This window comes from Piliocolobus tephrosceles, chromosome 4 (genome assembly GCF_002776525.5).
Source record: "Piliocolobus tephrosceles isolate RC106 chromosome 4, ASM277652v3, whole genome shotgun sequence".
Classification (NCBI taxonomy): Eukaryota; Metazoa; Chordata; class Mammalia; order Primates; family Cercopithecidae; genus Piliocolobus; species Piliocolobus tephrosceles.
In genome coordinates, this window is record NC_045437.1 from 46,927,689 (window position 1) to 46,949,178 (window position 21,490).

At 41.0% G+C, this 21,490-nt stretch overlaps 1 protein-coding gene and 1 non-coding gene across 3 annotated transcripts in view; one reads left to right on the forward strand and one right to left on the reverse strand.

Moving 5' to 3' along the window:
• ARHGEF28 (Rho guanine nucleotide exchange factor 28) overlaps nt 1-21,490 on the reverse strand; it is a 332,396-nt gene that overhangs the window by 110,462 nt on the left and 200,444 nt on the right. Inside the window, exon 1 of one of the 2 annotated variants that reach the window (XM_023207974.2) lies at nt 15,069-15,224. The exons of the other annotated variant lie outside the window; for it this stretch is intronic. Coding sequence (XP_023063742.1) covers nt 15,069-15,153 — 85 coding nt within the window. The 5' untranslated portion in view covers nt 15,154-15,224. Of the gene's footprint in view, nt 1-15,068; nt 15,225-21,490 lie in introns of those variants that run through there. 2 annotated transcript variants of the gene reach the window in all.
• LOC111539956 lies at nt 590-652 on the forward strand. Its single transcript, XR_002730846.1, has one exon. It is a non-coding gene; the product is annotated as a U7 small nuclear RNA (small nuclear RNA).

Here is a 21,490-nt window from a genome sequence, read left to right on the forward strand (position 1 = left end):
TAAAGAAAGAAAGAAAGAAAGAAAGAAAGAAAGAAAGAAAGAAAGAAAGAAAGAAAGAAAGAAAGAAAGAAAGAGAAAGAGAGAAAAGGTGGCTTAGTCCATGTCATCATCCTGTCACTCGAGTAATGGCTCCACTGAGACAGTAAGTCTTGTGAAGGACTTGGGTGTGCAAGAGTATAATCCAGCATAATCTCCTCTCTACTTCTGCCACCTAGAACCTGACATATAGATTTAGTCACTTGCTGCAATCATTAATAACACTAGCACAAATATCCTTTTGAGTATTTTTCTGAGGCATACACAGCCTCTACTTGTCAAAAGATGTCTCAAGACAATAGGATCTAGAAGTGAACACAGACTCACAAACCAGAAAATGATGCAGACTAACAGGACCACCACTCCTTTATTAACTTCAACAGTAAACACTGCAAATAACGGGCTTAAAACCAGCAGAAGACTGATCATGAAAGGAAAATAAGCCTTAAAGAACACTTTCAAGTAAGCATCAGCTACTTATATCAAAATGGCTAATTGCTCTACCGTGTTTCAGCCTATTCAAAGGAAAAGCTGTAATAGTTTCATTTTTTTTAAGTGTTACAGATCTTTTTAAATTTATCTAGCAGCCTTTTTGGGTTAGGCCAGAAAGTTCCCCAAAATAGTTTCTTTCTCTTAAAGGTATCTTTTCAATATTTTCAAGAAATATGGTATTATCACTTCCATATGTAACTACTCCAGTAACAAATTAAGTGAAAAAGTTATTGATCCCCAAAAATGGACTTTTTCAATGAGCATATAGAAATAATTTGCAGTAAGAACCAGCTAGTTTTAAATTAATGCTGTTTTATAGGAAGTTTTTCTTAGCTAAAAATCAACTTTATAGTTTTGTTGATAACATTAATTTTTAATATTTGGTAAACATATATTTCAAAGACAATATAAAAGTAGCCAAAGCTCAACTCCCATTTTTAAATGGCTGCAGATTTTAAATTAGTGAAAAGCACTAGTGTGTTGCAGTGGTTAAAAGCATGAGCCCTGGACTGCCTGGGTTCAAGTCTCTACTCCATTATCTATTAGCTGTGTGACCTGGGGCAAGTTACTTAAGCTCTCTGTGCTTCCATTTCCTGATCTGTAAAATAAGGCAATAATATATCCATCTCATAGAATTATTGTGAAAATTAAATGAGTTAATATTTTAAGTGATTAGAGCAGACTCTGACATAGTAAGCACCCTATAAATGCTTTATTAGTTATGCTTCCTAAATATTTAAAAAGTAAATGAGGTGGCATAAGTTTAGTTCTGATTCTTTTTAAAAATAATTTCAACCTCTGCTATAACGTTACAAATTCAAAAACAACCCAAGGCCACTGGCATGCACAAAACATTCCATTTGCTTCACGAAGAGCATTTAAAATGTTGTAACTTTTATTTCAGACTTAGTTGGTGTTAAGAAATTTTGAAAAATCTATCCTGGACATGGTTAACTGAAAAACATAAAATGTGAAGAGAAAGAAAAGCTGTCAAACTGCCCATAGGATTTACCTCCAAGGACTGAAGGATGAGCTCTCATGAAATGGGAGGGATTATAACTACAGGATAAAGTCAGACAATCAGAGACAGCATTTCTCAAGAACAAAGGCAGGATTTCAGAAACTAAGATGTCCTAACATGATGAAGTGGACTTGGGCCAGTTTCTCACTGCAAAGTGCCTGGAGGATAAACAGCAACTCCAAGGGGATCCCCAGCTCTCCACTCTCCTATTCTCACTGCTTTGTAATGTGATCTAGGTGACTCCACCAGGGCTCTGTGAAGTCAAACTTTTCATAAGCCTGCCCTTGTTGTACTGAATCCTCTAATCAGGTGACACGGGTGACAATAGAAAGTAAATAGATTCCACCCATAGAAAGAAGAGGAATTGGAACTAGTAAGGGGGAGAGGAAGAGGCAGCTGCAGATGCCTCCCTTCACTCTGACATTTACAACTACTTCCAATCTAGCAGGAAACAGTTAATGGCACGGCCCAGCCTAGGGTCTCTTCAAACCTGATTTCCAACAAAATCCAGCTCTCCCTTAAGAAGCTAAGAGCCTTGTAGCTAAAGCAAAATGTGGCCTACTTGACTGGTTATGCAAATGACCCACGCCCAGACATAAACAAACCCAGCTAAGGCAGTTTTCTGCAAACCTGCTGCCGACCTGGTTTGGCCCACTCTGGATGCCAGAGTGCAAAAGTCAGGTGAGGGCCTCTCAGTCCAGATATCTCTTAACTGTGGCTGAGTAGATTGGTTTCATTTATTCATTGGATTTTGCTTTAACTCTAGACCTTTATGAACAGCAGAAACATTCACTGAGGATAACCACCATAGAATGGGTGAGACTTACTTTAGAGTTCAATTCCCAACACTCTCCTGAAGTAGTGCCCATTATGGTCACCAAAGACCTTCAAATGACAGACCCTATAGTCAGTTCTCAGTTGCACCTTCTGTGACCTACAGTAGTATTCAATACAGTTGATCACTTCCTGTCCTTATCCTCCAGAACACCAGGCTCTCCAGGTCCTCCCACCTTGTTGGCCTTTCCTTCTCAGGCCCCATGGCAGGTTCCTCCTCATCTTCTGGATGTTGGCAGGTTGTACTACTTTAGGGTCAGTCCTCAAACTCCACTCTTTCCACCCTTCCCTTGGTTATCTGACAGTATGGCATCACACACCATCATATGATGATGACTCTCACATTTTCAACTCCAGACCAGATGTCCAGAGCACTCCCCTGAGTCACAACTATCCCCTCAATACTCCTCCTAGTTGTCCAGCAGTCATGCCAAGCACAACAGGTCCAAAGCTGAATTCTTGATTCCCACCCCCACACCCAACTTCTCCCAAAAAATGGCAACTCTGTCTTTCCTTGGAGTCACCCTTGACTGTTTCCTTTCACAACTGGATTCAGAATCTGACCTTTCTCATCACCTCCACTGCAACACCAAGCAAGCCACCACTGTCTTCTTCCTAAACTGTTACAACAGTAGTCTCTCTGCTCCCACTCTTGGCCCTCCATAGCCGTTTCTCCACAGGAGAGACAAAGGAAATCGAGTCATGTCATGTCTGCAAAATTCTTCAACGGCTTCCCATCTCATACTGAGTGAAGGCCAGACTTTTCCAGGACCTATGGTGCCTCCCGTTGCCTGCCCCTCCTCCACTCTCTCCCAGCCTCTCTGAAGCCCTGCCCACTACTCTACTCCAGCCCCACAAGCCTCCTTGCTGTTTTTGCCTCAGACCATTTGCACTTGCTGCTCCACCTTCCAGCTGGCTCTTTCCCTGGATATGCAGATGCCTTGCTTTCTCATTTTCTTCTCATCTCTGCCCCAGTGTCATTTTACCAAAGAGACTCTCCCTGATCATCTTATATAAAATGGCAACCGCCAAGCCTTGCTTTATTTTCACTCATGCCCCTTACCATCACCTAGCATATTAGAGATTTATTTGCTTGTTGTATGTCATCTGTTTCCTTCCACTAAAACATAAGCTCCATGAGAACAGCAACTTCAAAGACAGTTTTGTTCACCATCTTCCCAGTACCCACAACCATACAGGCAGGCAGTGGATAATGAATATTCACTGAAGAGATAAATCATTTCTCATCAAGAACAGAAAATTCTCTTCAGGTCTGGTAATGTTTTCTCAGATTCTGAGGTTCTCTTGTGATAGGCTCTCCTTGCTACATGTTGTGATGGGAGTGTCACAGTCTACTTTCATTCACTTATTCACCTATTCATTCATTCATTCTTTTTTCCCATACTTACTGTCTACTGATCACCAGGTAGTGTGCAACCTGCTGGGCCCAGGACAGAGCCCTCAGCCTCTATCAGCAACTCTTAAAAAAACATCTTCAGGCCGGGCACTGTGGCTCACACCTGTAATCCCAGCACTTTGGGAGGCCAAGGTGGGCGGATCACCTGAGGTCAGGAGTTCGAGACCACCCGGGACAACGTGGCAAAACCCCGTCTCTACTAAAAATACAAAAATTAGCCAGGCGTGGTGGCGCATGCCTGTAATCCCAGCTACTCGGGCGGCTGAGGCAGGAGAATTGCTTGAACCTGGGAGGCAGAGGTTGCAGTGAGCCAAGATCATGCCACTGCACTCCAGCCCCGGGCGACAGACTGAGACTCCATCTCAAAAAAAAAAAAAGTCTTCAGAGCCCAGTGAGTATTGTCTATTCCCCAGGAGGTCCCCTGACCCAACCAGGAGGCTTTCCTTCTTCTCTGAGCTCTTCCTATTATCTCTGTATTTTGTCCTATGTCATCTATCACACTCTGGTGATGAGAGTTTTCTTTTGCTCTTCCTGGTAGGATAAGCAACCTCCCAACTAGGGTCTCAGCTACAGATTGTGTAAAACACCACAATACCATGCACCTCTTATGCCTTCTGGTAGCAGTAGCCCAAGAGTATTACTGTTTAATCCCTTTATTTAAAATATCAGATAGGCTACCTCTTTGCTAACAAAATAATGGGATAATCAGGCAGATATGCAAAGTAAAGGTACTGGGAAGAAGATATCAGGAAGAGAAACATTAAAAAGGAGGAAATAGATGTAAAATGTAACTACTATAAGAGTCGGCATCTCTGGAACACGTGCTACACACTGGGTAATTATATCAGACACTACTACTATTGTAGCTAACATAACTATGGTGCTTACTCTGAACCAGGCACTGTATGATTAATACTTCTTAACACATTTCATCCCCAAAACAATTCCATTTGACAGATGAGGAAACTGCAGTGCTATTTAAGTAACTTCCCAAGGGCACACAGCTAATCAATGGTGGCTCTCTGCAGACACTCTGCTATGTAGTTCAAAGTCCTTTATGTAATAATTAGGGTTACCAAGTATCCTATTTTGAACGAAAGAAAATGGTATTTGAAAAATGTCTGGTATTTTTCCATTAAGAAGTTTCATTAATGTGTTACAATGTGACTTATACCTAGGTATGTTCACCCACTTCCTGGCCCTGTCCTATTCACCCCTGGCAGTTTGCTGAGTCTTGCTGAGAAAACATTCATAGAATAGTAGACACATTATCTCATTTTGTTTAAGAGCACAACAACACTCAAGATACTCAAGACTCAAAGACCTAAAAGATAAACTAAGATGTCAACTGCTATTTCTAGGTGATAGAATATAAACAGTTTTTATTTTCAACTCTTTACTATCTGTAATTTCTAGATTTTTAACAATAACCATCTTTACATCTAAAATAAGAGTCTGGAAAAGTCATATTTTTAAAATGTGCCTCTTAAGTAAAGAAAAGCTGTGTGATTTTATGCAAAATGGTAGGTTATCAGTTAGTAGACCATATCAGATAATATATGTATAAATGTATTAACTGGAAATGTTTTACCCAAGAGCATACAGAATTGTTTTTTAACCATCTGCCAAACTTACTCTCCATAATTGCATGAGTCATTATCATATTTGTTTTGTAGACAAGAAAGCTAAGGCCCAGGGAAAGTGATTAACCTGCCCAGGTTATTATATTAAGTGGTTGAACCAGAACACAAACAGTCCTGACAGAGAGCAAAGCCCACCCACTGCAGTATACAATCTCCCAAATTCCCTCATTCAAAGGGACCTTCACTAAGTTCTGAAGTTTATAGAAAGTCTTTTTCACCTATGGTCTTAGTGTGACCCAGAAGAAAGAAAAAACCTACCCTCGCAATGAAAGTGAACATTTATGAGCTGGATGCTGTGGCTCATGCCTACAATCCCAGCATTTTGGGAGGCCAAGATGGGAGGAATGCTTGAGCCCAGGAGTTCGAGACCAGCCTGAACAATACAGCAAGACCTTGTTTCTATAAAAAAATGAAACAAATTAGCTGGATGTGGTGGTGCATGTCTGTACATGCAAGCTACTCAGGAGGCTGAGGCAGGAGGATCACTTGAACCTAGCAGTTAGAAGCTGCAGTGAACTATGTTCTTGTCACTGCACTCCAGCCTGGATGAGACCTTGTCTCTAAAAAGGGGGTGGACAGGACATTTCCAGAGGCAAACTAGAATTCATCTCCTCGCCCATTCCTCTTCTAAGGTTCTCTCAGGATTTTTTCTGATATTAGTCGTGGCCGTACTCTTCTGAGCTGGACCTGAGGTTACAGAGAGGATCCATCCAAATTCCAAAATTATCCTCAACCCAGGAATTTCCTGTGGGTCACATGTAAGCTAAAGTAACTCTGTAGATTTTAATACATAGCAAGAGTATCTGAGAGAACCCAGGGAACCTCTGTTCACCAAACTAGAGTCTCAATCCAAATACCCAATTCACCCTCAGAACTTACCTCACCTTCCTGGTGATCCTTTAAAAAGAAAAGTGGTCCCTGGAAGGAGGTCAGGCCTCTCAGGGCAGTCCTGTTAGCCACAGTAACAGCTAGGGACAAAGCCAGTGGATTCCAGAGGTGCTGGGAGTGAGAGCTCTTTCTCCAGCTCCTCCCTCCCCCCCGGAAAAGCACAGTTTAAACCCTCTCCTAAATAACAAGTACACTCGGGTCTCTAAAACGAGATCCTTAAAAAAAGTCCTGGTCTACTGTTTCGAAAGAACTAATCAAAATTATTGAAGAAGAAAACAAGCCTTTTCCCTTGTACAGGAGAGACATAGAGGGAAGTCAGGAGAAGCGGAGGGAAATGCAGGCCTCTGAAAACAAAAACCAATCTTTCCAAGTCCTCACTCCTCATTGTAGTAGCACAAAGTAGCCTTCAAGAGTCCCTATGTTTATGTTTGGAAAAAGGACTCTTGAATGTATAAATAACTTTTTCTTTCCTTGCTTCCCTCAAACAATCAAGCAGATATTCAGTCATGTGTGGTATGTGGACTTTGGCATGATTAGATTTAATCAACAAGCCCTTCCTTCTGATGCAGTTCTCTAAGGCCTAAAGCAAATTAGTCCACATCAAGGAAAAATTGGCAAACCGAGGAGGGGAAAACCTAATATATAAAAACACCATGATAAAACTGAAAGACCTCAAATGAAGGGGCGGACTCTGATAAGACCACTTCAAGTGACTCTAAAAATACAAACAAACTAAAGAGGAAGATACCCCATATGTCATCATCACAAAGAACTCTACGAATACGTCAAATCCCCTATAATCTTATGGAAAGACGCTGGCACACAAAAATATTTTGTTTCTTTCAAATTCATGAGAAGCTCCATTCTCCAGTGCCCATCCCTACAGCCACATGTGTTTCAGGCCCCCTAAATATCCTCAAAAGTAATTGAGTTCTATAGACAAAAAACTATGCTAGCAAAATAGAGAATTCTCCATGGAAATTTACATTTTTTCATTTATTTTTTATGTGTTCTCAATGGAAACATTTTGAATGAATGAATAAATGGACAAATGGATGAATGAATGATGAAAGCCAAGTACTACCTGGCGTTCCTCCAAATTGTTGTTTCTTCTGGTTGAGAAGCCCTACTTAATTCTTGAATCCTGTTTCATTATCCTGAGCAAGTCTGAAACACCACCAGGTAGGTAGGGATGAATGAGAGCTGGATGCGGGATTTGTCAACATTCTTAACCAGGACGCTCCATTGTCAGGAACGTCACAGACCAGACAGATGAGACAAGTGATTTCCCTGCCTCTGCGGAACAGTGTGAAATAAGCTGGAGGCTACTCTGAGGGTCAGTGGGTTTTTCCTGCTTCTGTCTGGGGCTCTGCAATAGATCACTTTGCAGGCTACCCCACACTATCATGAGGATGACCATTACCCAAGCACACTTGCAGGAGGAGCAAGGTCAAGCAGCGGGGCCAGGCTCAGCTTTCCTGGGCCACTCTCAGGTTCCTACATGGTGAGAATGGGATCCCACAAATCCCGAAGGCCTCTGAGAAGAACACGAAGTGGCCTGAATTGAGCGCTTGTGGCCTCTCACGAGGCCCACCACGGTGCAAAGGAAGAGACCAGGTGGCAGACGTTTCTGGGGGAAGCATCTGGTTCAGCAGCCAGGGGAAGAGAGTCCAAGGTTTCTGTAGCGGAAGAGCCAGGGTGGGGCCAAGTCAGGGTGAAATCAGAAGGAGAATCACCAGGTCCTGACTAGCACCACAATCCCAGCTGCTGACCTTTATCACAGATGGCAGAACACCCAGTAATAAAGCACTCATGCCTCAGGGAAGAGCCTAGGCCTGTCAAGCCACAGCAGAACCCAGGAGGACCCAGGAGGTGCAGTGTAGATTGAAGGACTGGGACTTTCCATCCCTCCACCTCCACCCCCAACCATTCACCTCCACTGTCGCCAGGAAATCACATTCAACAGCAGCTTGACAAGGAAGAGTAGGAGAGGGAAGAAACTTGAGACACTGAATATTTTACGTAAAGACACTGATCAGTCACCAAAAATGACTATTTAGATTATTGTATCAGACCAAGTTTTCTATATTAGACTAAAATATATCCTTTCCCTTCCCCTGCCCCACTGCCTATAGAGTGGGACCCCATGAAGATGATCAGATCAATTGTAGATAAAGACTATCTGGGTGTAGCATGGGTAAATTTGTGCCACGAAACACTTTCAATATTTATTGCCTACTTTCTGGGATCCAAGTGCTGCCAGAGATGTGATAACAGGCTCGCTGCCTTCAAGGAATTCAGTGTCTTAGGATATAGAGGTTTAATAACAGCTGTAATACAGTAATGAGAGGGCCTTTCCTAAACATATACACAAGGCAGAGTGGCACTGGAGTTACAATGCTGAACTCCAAGGGAATTCAGAGAATGCCTCTTGGAAAAACGGACACTCAAGCTGCATCTTAAACAGCAAATTGGAGATTAATAGTTAAAAGTGGGATAAATATTCACCTGTACTTTCTAAAACATAAATAAAAGAGTGAGGGAGGAGATTTATGGAAGGCATGTGAGGGTGGCTCACAAAACTAAAAGAATTAAGCATTCAAGTCTTGAGAGGTAGGAACCTGGGCAGCAACAAGGGCCTGGAACCCAGGTAGGACCGTCTCACTCATCTACTTCTCTTTACATGTTTGCAGTATTTCCTCCTACTACAGGCTGGTTTCTTCCAGCTAAAGGTTTTCACTCCAATCCATCCAGCATTGCCATCCAAAAAAGAAGACATTGCCCACCAACCTCCAGTTTGAATAATCCCAGGGAAGGATTCTGATTGGCTATGATTAAATCATGTGCCCAACCCGGGCCAATCATTGTGAACCAGGCAGGAGGAGTGCTGTGATTGGCCTAGTCTGGGTGGGGTGCCCATCCCGCTGCACTCAGCAAGGCAAAGTTACATGAGAAGTCTGCAGCAACATTTGGACCTATGGCCAGAGTAATGGAGGGGCCACTTCCTAAAGAGCAAAGGGAAGAAACATACTAAGCACGCAAAACTAACCATCCAGGCCAGCACATTTGGCACCTCTCTACATTTCTGTATAGCCATGAATCAACAGGCCACAAGGCTAGGCTATTTTCTATCACTTTGATACATTCTATGTATATCTGACTCTGTCCTTTGCTTAGAAGGAACATCCTGCCATTAAAAGCCCAACAAGCTCACCACAGCCTTACAGGCTATTGAAATGACATTCTTTTCATGATACCCCCAACTTGAACTGGTCTTTTTGCCTTGAACTTTGACAGTAATTTTTCCTGATCTTTCCTATGGGACTTAATCACTTTCTACCTTACTTAATTAATGTATCTGAATAAATAATCATTTGTCCTTCCCTAAAACCAGGAGTGATGGAGAGGAGTCCCCTGAACAAGAATACAGTTAATTATAATACTGTCTCCCTTCCACCTGCAGAGATTAATGGAGAACGATACCTTGTCCAAGAATTTGAGCAGCCAAAAATAAAGAAAAATTTACTTTCAAAAATTTGGCAAAGTATTTGTTTAACTAAAGGGAACTTTGAGGGTATGCAGCTATGTTGTTTGGCAAAGAGTTTGCAATGGGTCTCCTCTACTCTGCTGACAATGGTAGACCTCTAGGCAGAGTCTGGAATTGAAACTGCTCTGTATGAGGTTAAACACTCTCTTCATTGAGAGCCAAAGAAATCTTAGCAGGTTATGTCACCTTTAGGAAAATGTTTCTCTTCCTTAATAAGGATTTCTCTAGTGACTTACTCATCCTGTGGTATTCAGCTATCATTTGGGGAGTTTTTAGACTGAATACACACACGCATGTGTACATCTGATATATCATCCACATGCATGTGTACATCTGATGAAACTTGACGAAAGGGAGGAAGGGAAAGAAAAAAAGACAAGTAAGTCCATGAGAAAAAAGTATCTCACTTTAAAAAATCATTAACATTTCTAAAATGCCATCATACCTCTGCCTACTTACTGTGTTAAGGATTATTTTTTCAGATTAGGTACCTGCCCTCTAAACGTGAAATGAGCTCATGAAATAGGCCAAAACAATGGTCTCAGGGTCTTAGGTCTCTATTCCGAGCATGCCAAATCTCTCTAACTGTATCTTTTTCTCTGGAATAAACCTGTAAACTTTCCAGGCCACAGTGGAAAGCACTCCCAGCCCCTTTTTTTTCCCAATTCATCCTGTCTCTTCCTCTCCTAAGCCAACCATCCTGTGCTCCAGGCATCTGTGCATCTGTTCCCAATCCCAATCCAATGACGTATTTAAGTACTGTATCTGTGTATAGGAGGAAGGTATCAAGATGCATAAACAACCCTACCATCTTGCTCCTCCAGAGTCTCCCCCTGTCAATTCTCCTCCTAGTAAAGATACATAAAGGAGAGGGGGGAGCTAAGATGGGGAGGCACGATAACACCTTTTGAACCCAAGGTAGCTACCTATTGAAGTTTACCATCCCTTACCTCTACTAAGAGGTGGTGAAACATACCAGGAAGAACAAAGCCTTTTGAGTGTCCTGGTTCTTGGCCTGGCTCTGCCATTTATTAGCTCTAATTTGTGGCAACTCATTTCTCTTCTCTGAGCCTTGGAGTCCCCAACTAATAAATGAAGATGACAAACACATCTAATATACAGGTCTTTTACAAGACAACATGTGCAAAAAACACATTATTCATATGTCATTCTTTCATTCCTTCTCCTTCTTTATTCTACCTTGGTTACTGTTCCCTGTGTGTCCTAGTATAACTTTGGGAATAACTGTAAAACTCAGCCTCAGTTTCTTCACCTATAAAACAGAGACAGTATCTGTATTACAGAGTTATTTTGGGACTCATATATCATAGATACAAAGCATGTACTATAGCTTAGTAAAGAGTAGCTATGATTAATATGGTACCATATAAATATTAGTTATTTTTATTATTATTAGAGAAAATGCGGTGCTATCTAAGCTCTCCGAGGTTGTCAAGCTTTCTGGTATGCATCGCCCTCTTTGGCAACTGTAGCCTGGTTTTGCACCAGCAAAAGGAAAAAAGAGAGAAAAAAATGTTCACACTATGTGTCACTGGAGAGGTAGCATATGATATGAACTGGGGAAGGAGAGAACAAGAGAAGTTGCACAAGTGGATAAAAGGCATAAAAGAATGAAAATTTCAACATTTCCTGGGGCCTAATGATTTATACTAAAGTATGCATTTTAAAGACTGAATGACAATTACGAGAACCTTGGGTAAAGCCTAATTCCTATATTTTTCAACCTTTAATTAATAAGCAATAAATTTATTGACTGAATCTCCTACTAAAAAAACAAAAAAAACAAAAACAAAAAAAAACAGAAAATCAGGCATTCCTGGAGCCCTTGAAGTGGAACAGTAATGGATTCTGGCCCACGCCAATCATTAACTGCTGGGCTGCTAGTACAGCCCGTCCTGGGGCTACCTATGAAAGGAACAAGCCAACTTTTGGGAACCCTAGGAGTACATTTTGGGCAGCCTAGTTTTAACTGCTTTCATCGTGCTCCGTGCTGGACATGGGTCTTTTCCAAAGGCACTGCTTCCAAGTCACATCCTCTTATCTTTCCTCTGAAGGCGTAAGGATAAGAAAGTACTAGATATACTTTTTAATTGAAATATGGTATTAGTGAGTTTCTGCTAATGTTATTTTCCTCTTGTTACCAAACCCTTGCTCTAAATTTTCACATCACTCCCTCCACAAGCCAGTAATATATATGTGTCTGGGTTTCTATCAAAAAAATAGTGAAAACTAGGACAGGAGGAGATATTAAACAAAGGAAATACTGACAATGGAGGTCAGGACAAGGAAAGAACAAGAGAGAACATCAGACACTATTTCTGACCAAATTCAAAAGAGGTTTGCCAATAAACCAGTAATTCCAAGCCCTCAAAGCCACCTTCATGATTTCTCCAGTGACTTGAACCTACATCTGAGAATGATGTTGGTGGTGATTAGAAGGAAGGGAAGAATGATTAAGAAATTCAAGCCACCTCAGTTCTGAAGACTGACAAAAATACTTATGATACCCTCTAAGCAACAAGAGACCACAGTTCCCAAATGGCCCTCAGGCTAAAAAACCAAGTCCCTTGATGTTTCTTCCACTATATAGAGGGGGCATGTCTGGATCCTGGGAGATGGGTCCCCACGTTAAGATCCCTGTAAGCAGAGACAGCATCTGTCAGGGTCATTACTTCACCATACCCTCAAGAACAGTGCCTGGCACCCCCCATCCCAGGTGTTTGTTGAACATATGAATAATGCCCCCTTACATCACTGTTGCCCTCATCTGTCAAATGAGGGAATTGGACCAGATTGTCTCTAAGGCCCTTTAGGCTATAAGGATCTGTGATTCTGGGACTCCGTCCAGCTAGCATTACAGCATGACCAAACCCACTCTTCATAACTAAATCACCATGATTTCATAAAGAACGTAAGTGTGGAACATTGTCTAACAATCCCCACCTCTCTGCTACCAACCTAATTTTCACTCATCTTTTATCAGTGGCAAATAGTTAATCATTTCCATATCCCAGGTACCTGCTTTCACTTGAATCATGTTTAATTTATACATAGCTATGCTATGACTTTCTGTTGCAGCTCATACTGGCCATGCTTCAACTTTGGATTTAAAAGGAGAGCATGATGAATGCATTCCCTACAACTCCAATGGACTCTCAAAGCTCTCCAGTGGCCTCCTCATCATTAATGCCATGTCTCTCCAGTGTTAGGCTGCCCAGGTCCCAACAACATTGGGCCACATAAATACAAAACTAAATAAAGCAGATTACACCCCAAATTTAACTGGGTTAGAATTAACACAGAGATTTGGTAGACTCTACAGAACGGTACCTACCCTCAAGCAGCTTTCAGTGTACCAGAACTAATAATATTCACTCCAAAGTAATAATGACTTTGTGTATCTCCTCTCTCAAAAACACTTTACATGGTTTTTTATTTACTATTTGGGAATAATTTCAAACTTACAGAAAAGCTGAAGGATATCCACTAATTTTTTTTTAAGCTGAAAGAGTAATAGCAGCACAAAAAAAATAGCAATATATACTATTTACCCAGATTTACATATTGTTAACATTTTACTCCATTTTCTATTTGTGTACAAGCTTGTTTTATAAGCACATGCTTGTGCTGATATATATATATATATCCCCTGAATCATTTAATAGTAAGTTACATATATCATGGCCTTTTAATATACGACTGTATCCACCAAAGATATACAGGCTTTTGTGCTGAAATTTTTTTCAATCTGTTCCTTATAACATCTATAAAATCAATAAAATAGAAAAATCAATTTTCTTAGATAAAAAATAAAATTAATTTTTAAAACATTAATTTTAATGTCTTAAAATAGTATATTGAATATAAGCTATTCAAGTCTTCAATCATAGAATTTGAAGGATGGCAGCTGAGCAACATGATAAATGTGTTCAGGCTGAGTCTTTCTACTAGCCCTAGATGGTAAGCACATCTTATTCCTGGTGTTGGCCTTGATCTAAGCTAAAGAGCAAACAAGCCAAATAAACACTTCTATTTTATTTCAGAAGGAAGAAAGAAGATGCTTGAAGCTAGGCTGGTATGCTGACAAATGCTAGTGTCCATCCTCCTCTGGGAGAAGCACGGGGTGACAGGGTAAGCCATATTGCGCCTTAGAACAGGTATGCTCCCAAAGGGCAGTGCTGCAGAGGCAATCTGCTTAGAAACACCTTTCCTGCTTGTAAGTTTATGAAAATGTTCCTTTTCTCCTTGAATTAAAAACATAACCACACATGTCCCTGCACAAGACAAGAAATGGGAAGGATTACACACTATCTTATTTTTTTAAACCTCAGAAGGCAGCAATCACCGCCAGCTAAGCCCAGCCGAGGATGGGACAACAGCTTCTCAGGGTACTGCTTCTGCACCCTAACACCAGCTTGCCCCTTGTTTCCATGGCCCACACTACAAGAATGGGCTTCAAGTAAGAGAGAATAAGCAATGCAAACCCATTCCATTATCAATCATGCTCAGATAAATGGCTCTTCTTCCTTCAGCAGTAAAGGATTTTACTTACTTGATAATTAATTTTGGTAAACTATTTAACATGTGACTATATTCTCTGAAGATACACAGGCTTTTGTGTTGAAAGTATTTTTTTTCAAATCCTTTCCTTGTCATATCTATAAAATCAATAAAATAGTATAAAATAGAAAAATTTTTTTAATTACAAAAAAATTTTTTAAATTACTATACACTTGAAAACTAAAACAAAAGATGCAGAAACTGGGTATGAAACACATGCGTATTCTCCGCAAATCCCACAAAGACTGAACATGTTTAAATCAACAGGACTCTTTATTGTCAAGGTAACTCCAAGGTAAATCTGATTAAGTGAATCCAAAACATTTACCTTATACTAAACTTGCTTCTTCTTCTTTTTTTTTTTTTTAAAGAGAATTGCACATACATAATAGCACCAAGGTAGGTAGATTCAAAGTGAAAGGAACATAAGAAGAATTAGTAGGTTTGCCTCAGAAACCTGTATGTATCAGTACAGTGAGAGTTTTATAAAGGCACGTATAAACACGCGCTACATTGGAAAAACAGTCTGGCAAAGAAACAAGGAAAAGAAAGGTAAGAATAGAATGTCTCGTTTTGCCCATGAAAGAAAGAAAAGATACTGCAATCTACCTTGTTTGGGCGTCCTTCTTCGAATCTTCATTTTGGGAAAGGAAGGCCACGAGTAGTTAAAAGGTGAGTCGGAGTCAGAATCCATCTTTTTGTTTTGGTGAAATCAACAGATGAAACAGTAGAGACTGGGGAAGAACTCGGGGCGTCCCCAGTCAGGAGGCAAGCCTCCCCATGTGATGTAAAGGGGAGGAATAAGACTGGATGAAATAGCTCCTGCACACCAGGGAGGGAAAGGCAATAAATGTTTTGCTTCCTTCGGGCATTCAGGCGTGTAGACTGACAAGGAGGCTGTAAATATTAAAGCCAAACTAGGGAAGTAAAGTAGGGAGAAGGCGGGGAGCTAAGAGTGGCTCAAACACCGCAGTCCACTTATTCAAAAGGTCATTGGGAGCAAATGAATCATTAACTCCCCTCTTCTCGTTGCTGGAAATGGAAATGAAGGAGGAAGGTAACTGGGAATTAAAAGAGAGCTGCCTGTGATTCAAGAAAAGCCTCCAAATGCAGGCTTGTTTTGAGTGAGAGTATCGCTTCTCAGAAGAGCCACCCAGTGCTGTGTTAGATAAAGGTTGAGGTTTATGTGTGTGGACAGCCAGAGAGCTTGATCCCCAGGCAAATGAACGGCAGCAGACTCCAGGAAGAGCTCTTTCCAGAGCAGACTATTCCTTCATACCATTGGCAGCTTGGGCAGCTTTTCGGATCTAAGAACCAAAACAGCTTTGATAATTCATTTAACAATCCAGTCTCACCACCCTTTTAATCCTAATGTGGTTGGAAGTTTTAACTTTTATATAGATTGTACTTGTTTCATTAGATTCATACAAAGTTATTTACCACTGTTTAGCACAATTGGGGTATTTCCACATTGGTCCTGTCACCAAGTTTGGCCGTCAATCATCAGGATTTTGGCGCCTTTATAGCTCTGATCTAAACTTTCAGTCCATCTCAATAGAGTTGGTGACTAATTTACCACAAACCAACAGTTCTTGCAGTCTCCCTGAACAATTCTCCAGTAATTAGCATTCAGGAGAAGCTCATTACTGCCTCCCCATAAATCGTGGCACTGCTCAGGCTCACTTCTGCGCTTCCTATAGGAACATAGATATGCATGCCCTAAATAAGCTCAAGCACAACAGCCGAGATCTGCAGTGGAAAAAAGGACATCCCAAATGTTATCAGGGAGTCTCTTTGAAGCATTTCTTTTAGTAGACACAATAGCAAGAAATGTTTGTTTTGTTTTGTGAGGTCACCTGATGTCCAAATAAACTAAAGGACATTGGAAATAATATGAGGATCCATTAAGTCTGCAGATTTAGAAGCTGACAGTATGTGTCTTAATTAACATTCATTTCTTTGCTTCAATTATTTCCTAAATTGTCGGTACTACTGTGCCACGCTGTGCAAGAAAATAGCTGCATAGCCTGCTCCATGGAAGCTAATCCTGTCTGATTGGATAGGGGTTGAGTGTGGGGTACAGGGAGAAGAAGAGAAACGGGAGAGACCACTTAATTTCACATTTAAATCAAAATCAGAATTACATAAATCACTGCTGTGTTTTTATATAGTTTGTCACATAAACATACAACTAAAACAAAATACAACTATAGTTACAAACATTGCAACTAAGTGGAATATTGGTACATTTTCTATTTTGTGGCTTTTTAAAGTTTTTTTTGAGACAGGCTCACTCTGTCACCCAGGCTGGCGTGCAGTGGCAGGATCTCAGCTCACTTCAACCTCTGCCTCCTGGGTTCAAGCAATTCTCCTGCCGCAGCCTCCTGAGTAGTCTCATCTACAGGCATGCGCCACCACACTCGGCTAATTTTTGTATTTTTAGTAGAGATGTGTTATTGCTATGTCAGCCAGGCTGGTCTCGAACTCCTGACCTCAGGTGATCCACCCACCTTGGCCTCCCAAAGTGCTGAGATTACAGGCATGAGCCACCGTGCCAAGCCTGTGGCTTTTAATTTGATAAATCAGTACATATTATTCTCAACCAACTGGGTATAATTATAAGAATATGTAACTTTCAGCCCTTATATCCAGTAAAAGAGTTTTAGTCCATATGGATCTTTAATTAGAAAATATACCAAATCTTGTGGAAGAGTATTTACATTCACTCTCAATTTTAGAGCACAGAATGGTGCCCAGGATGCTGCAGGCAGTTGCTGAAGGAATTAATGATTTACAATAGTCAGTCTCCCACGTAAATGACATTTACCCTGTAGATGAAGAACCTTTACATGACAACTGATTAAAAACACATATTTTGACAAAAACGTCTACAAGAACTATTATAAAGTGTTTAAAATATATATTTGTGTTTTATTTAGCACAACAGTTGTCAAAAGGACAGTACTTCTGGGTAGAGAAAACCCATTGTTCTGAGGCTGCAGGCAGTGATGGGAGTGTGCATAGGTCTATGGCCCTTTGGCTGCTTCTAAGTTGTCTGTAGACCAAGGAAAGGGGACCTGCACTAGTGTGGACAATCACCAAAGCAAAACACTGTTGGATCAGGAGATATTGTTACTTTTCTTCAGCTCTACTTGTTACCATTAAAGAATCCTTTGAAATGCAACATTTCCAAGGTGGTTAGAAATACTAAAGTCCTCACCCTGAATTGGTGGGAGTGGGTTTTGTAGCTCCTTGCTACACAGCCCATGCTGAACCTCTGCTACACTATCCCCTTAACAGGAACACTTTACTTCTTACAGTTGACTGATGCTATGGGAAAGAGGGACACATGTTTCTTATTAAATTACAAACAGAACGAAAGTAATACAATCTATAGGGGCTCCCTAACTTGTTTTATTAAGTTGGTCAGAAATGCGACAAAGTGTTCAAAAGGCTACAAATGTAGAGAAAGCAGAATCAGGGGCAGAATTTCTCAGAGGCATCAGAATGGAGGTAGGGGCCTCAGGGAAAACTGTTCATTGTAAATGCAGATTATGAGATTCCCATCCCAGATGTGTTGAATCAATCTCTCTGAGGGTGGCCCAGGAACCTGCAACAATTTACAACAAGCACCACCCCTATCCCAAGCAATTCTTATGTCTATAGAAGTTTTAGAGTCACTCAACTAGGAGGTAATAAACCCCACATCAGCAAGTTACTGGAATAGGCTGTTCCTCCTATGACTACTAGTGACAGGTCAGAAGAACTTCAGGGCAATACAGACAAACAGAGAGAAGAAAAAACTCCATAAAAAGTATTTCTATCAGTTGAGATTCCAGACAGATTCATCCTGATCTAATTCTCCCAAATGCAGTCCTTGTTGACCAATTACATATCAAGTGATTCTTGATGTCAAAATTATTCTGAAATAGTATTGAACAACCTAACCAATACATGTGAGACACCCAACTGATATATGTGAAAATACCTCAGATATCAAAAGAAGAGACTTTCCAATGTCCTCATTTGCTTCACTATTTTTCAGTGTTTTCTAAATAATAAAATGATTTCTACTGACCAGCCATGTTTGCACAGCCCTTTTTATTTTTAGGCCAGCTTACTTCCTTGCTCACCAACACATTTCTTCTGAAGATGTGGGTCATTTATTCTCCTTGTTCTCTATAGTAATTGAGGGGGGGGGTTTTTTTTTTTTTTTTTTTCCATTTGATCAATATAATTGCATTTAAATTAATTCAAGATGTTATTTACATCTCATTCATATTCAACAGGTGACTGTTACTGGCTGATTGCAATTGCAGACAGCAGAATTCAATGACATATCCCCCAGGCCACCCTTTCACCATATATCATACAACAATTACCATGTAAGAGTATGAATGCTTTCACAGAAGATACCTTCACCTGAATATGCCTGCTTTAATTAGAAAATTCTTCACCTAGAAAAGAACTTCCGTGAGGTTATAATTATTCAGGGAAGATGCTGCTGCCTTGAAGTTTCAGCTTTCTAAAAGACCCACATAGAAAGGAAACTTTCCTTGATCTTCATTTAGACATTAACTTGCCTTTCAACCTTGATGAAATCAAATCTCAAAGAAGTATTTACAGTTTGGTCTGAATTACAGTATTTGTACAGTTTTCTCATCTTCCAGGGGGACCCAAAATTCTTAGTGGGCAAGAACTGTGTCACATTTTTAATGCACCACAAGCTAAAAAGAAAAATCACGGGTTTGGGAGACACAGATATCTGGACTCAGATAATGGCTCCATCACTTAGTTAGTGGCCCTAAACAAGTCATTCACATTTTCTAAGCCTTAGTTGTCTCATAGCGAATGGAATCATAACACTTGTACTTTAAAGGGTTATTGTGAGGATCCAATGAGATTATAACAGTGAAGAACTTAACACAAGTAAACTTTCAACAACTTTAAATGTTGAATGTAAATAAAATTTCCCTCTCATATATTACTCTTCTATGTTATAGACACTGAAATAGTCTGTCTCAAAAAAAAAAAAAAAACACAGTCTTGCTCTATCACCCAGGTTGGAGTGCAGTCACATGATCTTGGCTCACTGCTACTTCCACCATCCAGGCTCAAGAGATTCTCCTGTCTCCTCAGCTTCCCAAGTAGCTGGGATTACAAACAATGCGCCATGGCCAGGCTGGTCTTGAATTCATGACCTCAAGTGATCTGCCTGCCATGGCCCGCCAAAGTTCTGGGATTACAGGCATGAGCCATGGTTCCTGGCCACTGAAATAGTCTCAATTTGACCCTCAGAAGTAATTATTTGGTTTTCAAAACAGACATGGCAATGTGCAAGGAAGTTCCAAGAAAATCATACCAAGACAGAAACAGCAGGAGGAGGAGAAGAAGAAAGAAGAAGAAGGGAAGGAGCTCGAAGAGGAAGATTTGCTTTGCTTCTCTACTCCATTGTTAAGCCACCAAGATACCACAGTTTTTAATACTACTAGACATTGTTCCTGGAACAAATCCAGATAAAAGGAGGCAAGGCCTCTGAGGCTAGGATAAGCCTTTCCTGGATAACTTGAACCAGTGCAGTGACAACTTAAATATATGCTTCATCATATGCAGCCTTAACTTCTAGAACAAGGTGAAAATCAGGGATAGATAAAGCCTTCCTCAAAATCCCTTAGAAGCCACTATGTCATCTCTCAGCAAGCTCAACACAAACAGTCCTTCTATGGATCTAACAATGCCAGGCACCCGGTGAAATGGGTGGCTTTCACGGGGAGGCTATGTTATGTTGTACAGAAAATGAAGATCTTTACGAGCATGGCTCTTACCTTTGGGCCAAGACGCTGTCATTCTGAGAAGCATGGTAGGAACAGCATGTTCACATCTGCAGTGTCACATTCGTTCATGGACTTTATCCTCTCAAAATGAAATGATGGGTGCAGACACCCTGAGGTGTGAATTCTGATTTTCCTCCCTACTTCCCCCTGCCCCCAGTGCTTTTCATTTTTTACAGAGCCCATAAAAATGAAATCACAAAAAATAGACATGAATTGGGAGCATGGTACAACCACTGTTGTCAAAAATTGGAATCACATGATGCCACTGTCCATAATACCATCTTGCTTAAAACGAAATGTTTTAATTTCTTATCTACCATTATTACCTTTATTTATTTGAACAAAAAAATTTATGTGCAACTGCAGAGGTTCTGATATGGTCTTTACATCCCCTATTCTCTAAGAGGAAAAAAATGAATACCACCTAGAAGCCCAGCTAGAAGAAGTTACTGATATTATGATATGTGTCTACATATAATACACATAATAAGAAAATAATACTCAAAACACCTCAGGGTAGGAAAATAGTAATAATTATCTATTATTAATAAGGATAAATATTAATAAAATATTAATGATAGATTTCCTGATTGAAGCAACATGTTAAAGAATTATATTGTCGAAGATGGCCGAATAGGAACAGCTCCAGTCTCCATCTCCCAGCGCGAGCGACACAGAAGACCGGTGATTTCTGCATTTTCAACAGAGGTACTGGGGTCATCTCACTCGGGAGTGCCAGACAATCGGTGCTGGTCAGCTGCTGCAGCCTGACCAGCGAGAGCTGAAGCAGGGCAAGGCATCGCCTCACCTGGGAAGTGCAAGGGGGAAGGGAGTCCCTTTTCCTAGCCAGGGGAACTGAGACACACAACACCTGGAAAATCGGGTAACTCCCACCCCAATACTGCGCTGTAAGCACACCGGCACACCAGGAGAATATATCCCACACCTGGCCGGGAGGGTCCGACGCCCACGGAGCCTCCCTCCTTGCTAACACAGCAGTCTGCGGCAAGCTAACCGCAAGGCAGCAGCGAGGCTGGGGGAGGGGTGCCCGCCATCGCTGAGGCTTAAGTAGGTAAACAAAGCCGCTGGGAAGCTCGAACTGGGTGGAGCTCACAGCAGCTCAAGGAAACCTGCCTGTCTCTGTAGACTCCGCCTCTGGGGACAGGGCTCAGCTAAAGCAGCAGAGGCCTGCGCAGA